Consider the following 10,152-nt stretch of genomic DNA (forward strand, 5'->3'; position numbering starts at 1 on the left):
ATTGTTTAGTTGTTATGTGATTAATATGGTCACTGAAATTTATTACCCTAAATTTAATATATATATATATATATATATATATATATAAATTTGATAGTTCATGACATTTGGCTTCTAATAATATGTTATGCGTTATGTTTTTACTTTTCTTATTTTTTCAAGCAAAGAATGAGAATCTTGTTTTAGAATGAAACACCATTAACGTTTTAGTTTAATTTGTTCTCAATTAGTATTTTTTTTTCTTTTTCTTTTTGCTCGAGTCTGAAAATTCAATTTCACGAATCACGATTACAAGAGTGGTTGATAGTATGTTAGTATAAATAAAATACCGAAATTATCTGACCATACAAACTGAAACCAAAAAGGTTAAAAACGAACCATACCAAACTTATCTTGATATGGTATTGGTATAATATTTAATATTTTTATAAACGAAAACCAAAAATACCAAATCAAATCTTTCAAAACCGTACAGACTGATGAACACCCGTAGGCTACACGCATCGCGCGAAGCTTATGTTGTCCACACATCCACCATACATAGCCTTTCTCACATTTGATTTAAACAACTCAGGCCTGTCTCTCAACACAGCAGCAGCATCAGTATTAAGAGGATCCTCGGGGTTTGGTTCCTGCACAGGTGTTGTACGGGATAAGTCAGAGACGAAGCTAAGATTTCAAGCTTATGAATTCGGAATTCTAAGCATTTTAAGTCACTGAGTTGTAAATTATTAAATTGTAAATAATTAATAAATTGTTCTAGACTAATACAGGGTTTGAACCAAAGTAAAGCTACTGGATTAGCTGAACCCGCCGCCAGAACATTGGCCTCGCCCCTGGGATAAGTTGACTGTGTATTTACATGTAACAAATAAGATGTTGGAGAGAACAAAACAATACCGTAAAAAGATGATATAATCCATAAACAATTGTGTTGATGTTGAGAACAGGTTTCCAATCTTCTCTAAGTACGTTGAGGCAGACACTACCCTCCAAATCGATATTAGGATGGTATACCTGCATCTCATACAGAAAGCTAATGAAAAACAGAATCTCAGTGTCTGATGTATGCCAGAATATAACGGAGAGGGAAATAGCTGTACCTTGGTCTTGCACTTTACTTTTGGTGGTTCGTGTGGATAGATTGATGGAACCTCGAAAGAGAATAGAAATTTTCCACCACTGCAACACCAAATCAAGTTGTTGTTTAGATGAGAATCACCATGATTGTGCAGTAATTATATAAACTGAAAGTGCAGAAAAGTGAATGCACCTTGTTGAAACAATTATGCTCGATATGCAGTTGTTCTAGATTCTACATTAAGAAGGGAGAAAAAACAGTTGTGCAGTAGAAATTACTTACGCATAGTATCCGTCATATGGCTTAATTGTAATTTCAAAATTCATCAGCTTATCCTTCCCACCAGGAAATGATATTGTACAAGTACGGGGCAGGTTCAGCTCGGTAATGTCTGCAAAGAGTGAGTTGAAGGGGTAAGTCTCAAGCGAGAGTACTTTACCATAACAAAGATTGAGAGGGAATTTCCAATCAAATAACCTCATGATAAGACCATGAAAAGAATAGAACAGTGGAAAAATGCAATCACAGTTGAGCATTCACAAACAAATTCAGCCCCCCACCCCCAACAAAAAATCAAAAAAAAGAAAAAACAAGAAAAAAAAAAGGCACCACGTCGTTAAAAAATATTCCGAAGGAAAAGGACAACATAACACAGCATATTTTTCTTGATCAATCACTCAATGTATTTCTATTCGAAAGAGAACAGGCACCAAAATATTTTCAAAGGACGGAAGATAGTGTGTTACGTATATAAAGCATCTCTTCTTTTTAAGACACAGTGATTAGTAACACATTAGTTACATCCCTGGTGAAATTGAATCAGCATGTATTTGCTAGAGGCCCTGCCACACTGCTCGTACACCTCAATAATAACCATCTTGAATGCATAAAGCTACAAGATCATCAACATCATCCTTGGAAATCGAGTAATGGTTAATGCTGGAAATCAGGACCACACACGTTCACATACAGAAAAGTAATTGACATCAGTTTGCTCCTTCACATCCATCAGCACTCAATCTACAAAATATTTTTCATCCTCCTGGAATTGGAAGAAAGGCGAAGCTATGTGTGGCCAAGGGTGATTAACTGAACACCCTTCGCCGAAACACAGGATAAAATATTACTTGTTATTGATAAACAAACAGACTTTGAAGACCCTTGAATAGCCCGCTGGCCTTATTGAGTGGAGGCCTGCGGTTTGACATCTATAGACCAAAACAATCCTCATTATTTTTCCAATTGAGCAATCTACGGAGTTCTTTTCTCCAAGGAGAAAATTTTCAAATTCAATTTAATGTTCTTTCATCATTCACGTTAATATCACCCAGTTTCGAGATATTTCTATACTGATTACTGCATCAAAAAACATGTTGCTATGATTGCTGATTTAATTTCCAACAGAACCAATGTGTGATGCTCAAATAAAACACTCCAAACAAAATTATATTGCAGAAACAACAATAGAAGAGTTAATATATCAAGCAAAAAGAGAATATCAAAACCTTTGTGTAGACGCAGTTCCCCAGCGGTCTGCTTGTTGCAAGGGCCCTTCCCATTGCCATTCTCATTAGCCTCTTTTTGCTTCTCTTTTACTTTGAACAATTTGATCATTTTTCCTAACACAAGTACTAACAATCAGTTCCAGGGGCATAGTTTTCCAGCAATAACTTGAATAGTGAAAAGGAGTTCACAAAATGCAAGTATTTTTACATTAAGATCAACAACCAACGAGTAATGATGACAGTTAAAGATAATCCAATTTTGTACTGATCATGAAGAGCAATGTAAGTAACTTGTAGAAACGGCTGTCAAAGACAAAGAACGGAAGGACTAAAAGAGCAAAGATTTAAAATAGCTGCACTCCAGAGATTTCATCCAACTACTTCTATGCTAGTCGTTAACCTACCGCAACTCCCTCTATTTTTATATTTATGTAATGTATCTAAATGACATGTCTAATACACCTATGAATATGTCAAACATAAAATAGTAAAGTCAGGTTCTTTGAAAAGAGCCAGGCACTTACTTAACTATGCACAGGAAGCAAAAGCCGAGAGATGAAAAACATTTTTTTTTCCTTGATAAGTAAGAAAGAATGAGATGGAGCACACTGTTTAAGTAAACAAACACCACTTTCAATTCAAGTAATAAGTTACACTTTTTATTTGTGATAACTGAATTACAAGTAATTTGAGAGATCAATACTACTCTACTAGTAATATATGCTTAGACGATTCGAACAGTAGTATATTTACTTTAACATGAACAAGTTCATGATTTTGTATACACCTTTCTGAATATGATTGGGAGGCTCCTACAACATATTTCAACATCTACACGCTTATTAGAGCAAAACTCTTCAAATTTTATAGGAATCCAGATTCAATTTTGCTCCAAATTCAGAATAAAGACAATGTAGCTATCAACCAATACAGTTCTAAAGTCGTAAATTATGTGAAAAAGAGATGCAAAAACTAAACAGATAAATAAATATATTCAGTCTAATGCCATCAATATAATAAAACAAAGAAACAGTAGAGAAAACAAAACTTTTTCTTTGAAGAAATTCCCCTAAAATTCAGTATCAGTTAATTAAACAAAGAAAGACACCAACCCCACAGAAAAATAACGCAAAGGGTAAGAACTAGAACATAAGTAAAAGTTCAATGTTTTAGAATAAGAACAGAGTGATGAACCCAACAGCAAAAGGAGGCCAAAATTAGTACATGCATATAAAAAGATTCAATTTTGATTTTGAAGAAAAGGAAAAGAGTTGGAGATCCTGATAATACCTTTTGATTTTTGAAGAAAGCGCAGAGAGAAAAAAAGAACAACCTTAAACGAGACAAGGGTACAGAGGAAGTACAAATTGTTTATAAATATATATATAGTGCGGTTTGAACAAAGGAGCACACGGATTTTTCCCAATCCCACAGTTCAAAGGACACAACTAGTTTATGTTTTTGTGTTCTTGGGCTTTGCTTATAACGCCGCTTTCTGTTATTTCTTCCTTCACCTCCACTAAATATGAGTTCTATTCTATAATATTGAAAAAGGAATATATTCCACTCGATATAACTAAAATTTTAAAACTTGAAATTTTACTGATATTTATATTTTTATTCTTTTTAGGTAGAATGCTATAATTTAAATCTTCTTTAGGCACTATTTGATGATCTTATTAATAATATATTGTAATAGTTATGGTCAAACCATTCATTAAAAATAATTGAGCCTAGTATACTTGAAAATATTACTTGTATAAGCTATACCTCAAAATCACTAAAATCAAAAAAATATATTATATCCACAATTTGGGGTCAAAATAAAATATACAACCAGAATTATATTTTATAAAATAAAACAATCCACTTTAATGTTTGATCTTGTTGGTTATAGTAGTTATAAGCTGATTATTAATCATAATTATTTAATAGAGTTAACTTTAGAGTGTATAGTTAGTTAGTTAAACTCAAGTAGTTTGATGGTTAGAAGTTAGTTATTTACCGTATATAAACAGTGTACACTTCATTGAATCAATAACAGATTTCATTTTCTCATTTTTGAGTTATTCTTCTCTTCTCTGAGATTCTCTCTTCCTCTGAATTCATCTCCCGTTCATTGCTGGTAGTCATGACAGCGAACATGGTATCAGAGCCACCGGCTTAGATCTAGATCGCAGCTCTAGTTTCGTCTTAGTCTTCTTAGAAATATCAGTTCAACACTCTTTGGTTGTCTTAGAGCTATTTGAGCAAGAAACATCTTGGATTTGTGAATTGGATGAAATTTTTCAAAATTGTTCACTACAATTTCTCTGCAATTATTTTGCTGCAAAAGAAATATGGTGGTTGGAGATGAATGGAGTTCTACGAATGGTCTACCTATTTCCCCGACCATAGAAAATGGCAATTTGGCCACTGGTACAACAAGCTTTCCAACTATCAATTACAATCATCCTTTGTTCTTACAGCCAACAGACACTCCAGGTAGTACACTAATCTCTCTTCAACTTATTAGATCTGGCAATTATGCTCTATGGAGTCGTGCTATGAGTTATCCTTTTAGGTAAGAATAAATTAGATTTTGTTGATGGTCGATTTTCTAAAAGCATATTTGAACCTGAATTGCATGATCAGTGGAAGAAAGTTAATGTTGTTGTCCTATCATATATCATGAACTATGTTAGGTCAGGTATATTGAGTAGTGTTCTGTATGCTTCTGATGCTCATAAGGTATGAGAGGATATTAAGGAAAGGTTTTATAAAGTCAATGGTTCTAGAGTCTTGTACCTTCATAGAGAAATTCATACTCTGACTCAAGGAACCATGATAATAGCTGATTACTTCTTAAAATTGAAAGACATATGGGATGAATTTGATGTACTCATGCCATGTCTTGGTTTTCCTTGTTCTGAATCTAAGAAACATGCTCAACATTTTGAAGCTCATACACTTTGTAGTTTCTGGTAGGATTGAATAAAAACTATGCTTAATCAAAGAGTCAGATTATGATGATGTCTCCAGAGTCTAGCATCAACAAAGTATAATCCCTACTTATTGATCAAGAAAGTAAGAGGAGTCTTGCAAACATTCAGCAATCTATGAAAGTTACTGAATGAATAGAAAGTACAACTTGTACAACAATAAGGGTAATTGAGGTCCAGGTGGTAACTACATGTTCAATGTGAATACTGTCATTTCAAGGGATACACCAAGGAGAATTGTTACAAACTCATAGGGTATCCACCTGATTTCAAGACTAAAAAATGACTTGCACCTACTCTTGGTCTATATGCAAATGGTATCACTAGTGTAGATTTTTACTGCAGAAAAAACTGTTAACCAGAACCCTCATTGTAGAATCACTCAAGCTAATGTCTCATATCAATAGAACAAGGAAGGATATCCAAGTGTTTATCCACATCAGCAAGCTGTGTATACACAACAACAGCTTCCTAATTTTGGACCTCCTCCTCAGTCAACCTCAACTCTTGCTTTCTTCACTAAGGAACAGTATCAGCAAATACTTCAGCTACTATCTAAGGGAAATGAAGAGGCTCCAAGATCATCTAGCAGGCTGGCTGCAATAGGTAATCTGGTTGCCTTTATGATCAATTTTGTCATTAGGAACTGGATCATAGACACCAGTTCCTCAAATCATATGACCTCTAGACTTGACATGCTTAAATCACACAGTTCAGTTCAAAATATAAAAAAAATGCAGTTCATTTACCAAATAGAAAGGTGGTGTTGTTTCTCACAAAGAGAATTCTACTGATCTTAAAGATCACATTATATCTAATGTGATGTACATACTCAATTTTCAAGTACAATTTATTATCAGAGTCTCAACTCAGCAAGGAGTTTCAGAGTTTTGTTGCATTCTTCCATGACTTCTGTATTTTCCAAGATCTCTACAGTAGTCAGGTGAAGAGGATTGATAGAGAGGATCATGGACTGTTTATTTTACAAGGAGAATTAGGCCTTGTCCTGGTAGATATAATAAAGAGATCAATATAATTAGTGATTTGAAGACATGTACTCATGAACGTTGTACTATGTGTCCTTTGGCAAAGCAATCCAACTTGTCTTTTTCATTGAGTAATTCAACTACTAAGTCTGTGTTTGAATTTGTACATTATGATATCTAGGGATCCTACAGGGTGCCAACCTATGATGGGAAGAGATTTTTTATCACATTAGTAGATGATTACACTAAATATACTTGGGTATTCCTCATTAATTTTAAGTCTGAAGCAATAGTAATGTTGAGAAACTTCTTACTCAAAGAAAAACAAATATGTTTTCTACTGGTGTAAAGTGTTTGAGAACTTATAATAGTAGTGAGTTCTTCAGCAATGAGTTTGTGTCTTTTCTAGCCACTTTTGGAAACATACATCAGAGTTCGTGTGTGCACACTCCACAACATAATGGAGTGGTGGAAAGAAAGCATAGAACATTTCTAGAAATGGCCAAGTCTCTCAGATTTCAACCCTCAATCCCACTAAGGTTCTGGGGTGAGTGTGTCATTATAATTGTATATCTCATCAATAGACTTCCTTCTAAGGTGGTAGGGTGCAATACCCCCTTTAAAATATTTTATTTGCACTCTCCTTCGGTACGAAACCTGAGAGTTTTTGGGTGTTTGTGCTATGCATCTAAGGTTCTGGGTGAGTGTATCATTATAGTTGTATATCTCATCAATAGACTTCCTTCTAAAGTGATAGGGTACAATACCCCCTTTAAAATATTTTATTTGCATTCTCCTTCACTACAGAACCTGAGAGTTTTTGGGTGCTTGTGCTATGCATCCAGTCCCAAAGTACATGACAAGTTCTCTCCTAGAGCTATACTGGTAGTTCTTATGGGATACTCCTCTACTCAGAAGGGTTATATTTTATATCATCTCTACTCAAAAATATTTCTAGCCAATATAAAAATTACGTTCCGGGAGGACATTCACCCTTTTAAGCACATGAAACAAGTCAGTAATCCTTTATTTCCTGTGCCGGAGTTTGTTGCTTCTGATCCTGGCAACACAATTCCTTCTACCACAGATGTTCACAACTACTCACAACCTTCTACATCCGTTTTAGAAGAGAACATTGTACCTGATCGGTCTTATCATCTAGACATAATTGAAACTCTTCCTGTAAGTGAAGCATCACAAATTGACACTTTGAGCACACCAGCACTCAGAAAGTCCTCCAGAACTAGCAGACTTCCTATATTGCAACAGGACTATGTAGTCCAATCTAAAGGGTCCAAATGTACTTATCCTATCTCATCTCATGTGACATTCACATATTTCTCCATTGTACTATCAGGTCCTATCAGCCTACTTGGCATGCACTGAGCCTTAATCATTCTTTGAGGTAGTAAAAGATCATAAATGGGTGGATCGCATAAAACTTGAGATAGCAGCCTTAGAAGACAAGCACGTATGCAGCATTATGGATCTGCCTCTTGGGAAGAAGCCTATTAGCTACACGTGAATTTTTTAAGATCAAACATAAAGCTTCAGGAAAGATAAAAGGTTCAAGACCAGGCTAGGGGCCAAAGATTATAGTCAGAAGAAAGGCTTAGACTACAGTGAAACCTTTTTCTCCTGTGGCTAAGATGGTGGCAGTTAGGTCCATCATTGCTTTTGCAGCCTCAGAGCATTGGTTCATTTATCAGATGGATTTGCATAATGCATTCCTCAATGGTGATCTCCTAGAGGAACTCTACATGGTAATTTGTAATGGGTTTGCTAGACAGGGGAGAGAACCAAAAGTCTGCAAACTAAACCAATCTTTATATGGTCTTTAAACAGGCTCCTAGGCAGTGGAATTTAAAACTGACGGAAGCTCTGGATTTAATGGGCTTTGAACAAAGTCATTATGATTATTCTCTATTTACTAAGAAGGTTGCAGGTGATGTGGTGATAGTCCTTGTATATGTGGATGACTTATTAGTCACTAAAAATAATCCATATCTGATAAATGACACTAGGAGCAAGCTGTAGTAGCGTTCAAGATGAAAGATCTAGGGGAGTTAAAGTTCTTTCTAGGTATTGAGTTTGCAAGATCGAGTAAGGGCATTTTTATGTGTCAAAGAAAATATGCTCTTTAGCTAGTTGTTGAGGCATGCCTAGGAGGTGAAAAACCAGCTGAAACTCCTCTAGAACTAAATCAGAAGCTCACATCGGTACAATATGATGAATGTATTAAAAATAAGGAATCGAGTGGGGATAAGCATATTGAAGATCCTAGTAACTATGAAAGATTGGTGGGAAAACTGTTGTATCTCATTATGACTAGACCTGACATTGCCTTTGTAGTACAGGTACTAAGTCGATATATGTCGTGTCCCAAAGTCTCTCATATGAGAGCAACTTTAAGGGTAATGAGTCATATTAAAGAATCCACTGGCTTAGGGTTGATTATGCTTATAAGAGATACTGAGCAACTTACGGCCTACTGCGATTCTGATTGAGGAGCCTGTGTGGAAACTAAAAAGATAGTCACATGTTATCTGGTAAAGTTTGGCAAGTCCAAGAAGCAGCATACTGTGTCAAGAAGTTCAACAGAAGCTGAGTTTAGAAGCATGATTGCCTGTGCAGCAGAAATCACATGGTTGGTAGGCTTATTTAATGAACTTGAAGTCAACATTCAGGTGCCAGTGAAGATGATCTCAGATAGCAGAGCTGCAATTCAGATAGCAGCTAATCCTTATTCCATGAAAGAACAAAGCACATTGACATAGACTACCACAAAGCAGTTTGTAAGAGAAATAATTACTCAATGAATATTGCAAACTGAATATGTACAAACAGAAGATCAGCTTGCCGACTTATTCACTAAGAGTCTAGGAAAGGCACAACATGACCATTTGTTGAATAAACTTGGAGTTGAGAATTTGTTTTGAGTATCAGCTTAAAGGGGAGTATTGATTATAGTAGTTACAAGCTGATAATTAATCGCAATTAATTAATAAAGTTAACTTTAGAGTGTATAGTTAGTTAAACTCAAGTAGTTATGTGGTTAGAAGTTAGTTATTTACTGTATATAAATAGTGTACACTTCATTGAATCAATAACATATTTCATTTTCTCATTTCGAGTTATTCTTCTCTTCTGTCAGATTCTCTCTACATCTGAATTTGTAGTCATGGCAGCTAACAGATCTCACTTTAGATAATATTTTGCCTAAACATATCAATCATGTCTTAACTTTATACTTACTAACATTTTTTTCTATGTGGCTTCCATAGTATCAGTTAAATTAGACCAATTTCTATTGTGGGAGGGGGCATTTTTGGGATGAAAGACAATGGGCACGACTCCTATGAGCAGAAAGGTAAACGGAGGATATATATAAGACACAAATCAAAAGGGTTAAGAGTACATTTGAATCTTTTCAAGTATAATACTTTACACTGTAATTAAAATGGATAAATGAGTCGAAACTATGGATAATTGAATGAGTTGTGATTTTAAATAACTTGTGTATATATTTTGTATTGGGATTGAAAGTCACCGGGTGAAATTCATATTTTCGATGAGTTGTAGTTTAGATATATTTTAGT

At 34.9% G+C, this 10,152-nt stretch overlaps 1 protein-coding gene across 2 annotated transcripts; it reads right to left on the reverse strand.

The window, feature by feature from the left end:
- Positions 1 to 288: 288 nt before the first annotated feature.
- On the reverse strand, positions 289 to 4,117 carry LOC104224660 (probable NEDD8-conjugating enzyme Ubc12-like). Of its 2 annotated transcripts, none has more exons than XM_009776342.2 (6): positions 3,877 to 4,117; positions 2,587 to 2,700; positions 1,364 to 1,472; positions 1,104 to 1,182; positions 901 to 1,017; positions 289 to 632 (listed from the first exon to the last, which is right to left on the reverse strand). In XM_009776342.2, the coding sequence occupies exons 2-6, from the start codon at positions 2,693 to 2,695 to the stop codon at positions 495 to 497; spliced, it is 552 nt and encodes a 183-aa protein (XP_009774644.1). In that variant the 5' UTR covers positions 2,696 to 2,700; positions 3,877 to 4,117; the 3' UTR covers positions 289 to 494. The 2 variants fall into 2 exon arrangements, with proteins under 2 accessions (XP_009774644.1, XP_009774645.1); XM_009776343.2 differs by lacking the exon at positions 3,877 to 4,117 and adding an exon at positions 2,795 to 2,883.
- Between the last annotated feature and the right edge of the window lie 6,035 nt (positions 4,118 to 10,152).

Source organism: Nicotiana sylvestris, chromosome 2, assembly GCF_000393655.2.
Source record: "Nicotiana sylvestris chromosome 2, ASM39365v2, whole genome shotgun sequence".
Lineage (NCBI taxonomy): Eukaryota > Viridiplantae > Streptophyta > Magnoliopsida > Solanales > Solanaceae > Nicotiana > Nicotiana sylvestris.

Excerpts from the sequence above, each read along its gene's own strand:
- LOC104224660 (XM_009776342.2), bottom strand. The coding sequence starts at position 2,695 with ATGATCAAATTGTTCAAAGTAAAAGAGAAGCAAAAAGAGGCTAATGAG. Across the intron at positions 1,473-2,586 it reads GGAACTGCGTCTACACAAAG|ACATTACCGAGCTGAACCTG; the intron begins GTTTTGATATTC and ends CACTCTTTGCAG. Across the intron at positions 1,183-1,363 it reads CCATATGACGGATACTATGC|TGGTGGAAAATTTCTATTCT; the intron begins GTAAGTAATTTC and ends TTGGTGTTGCAG.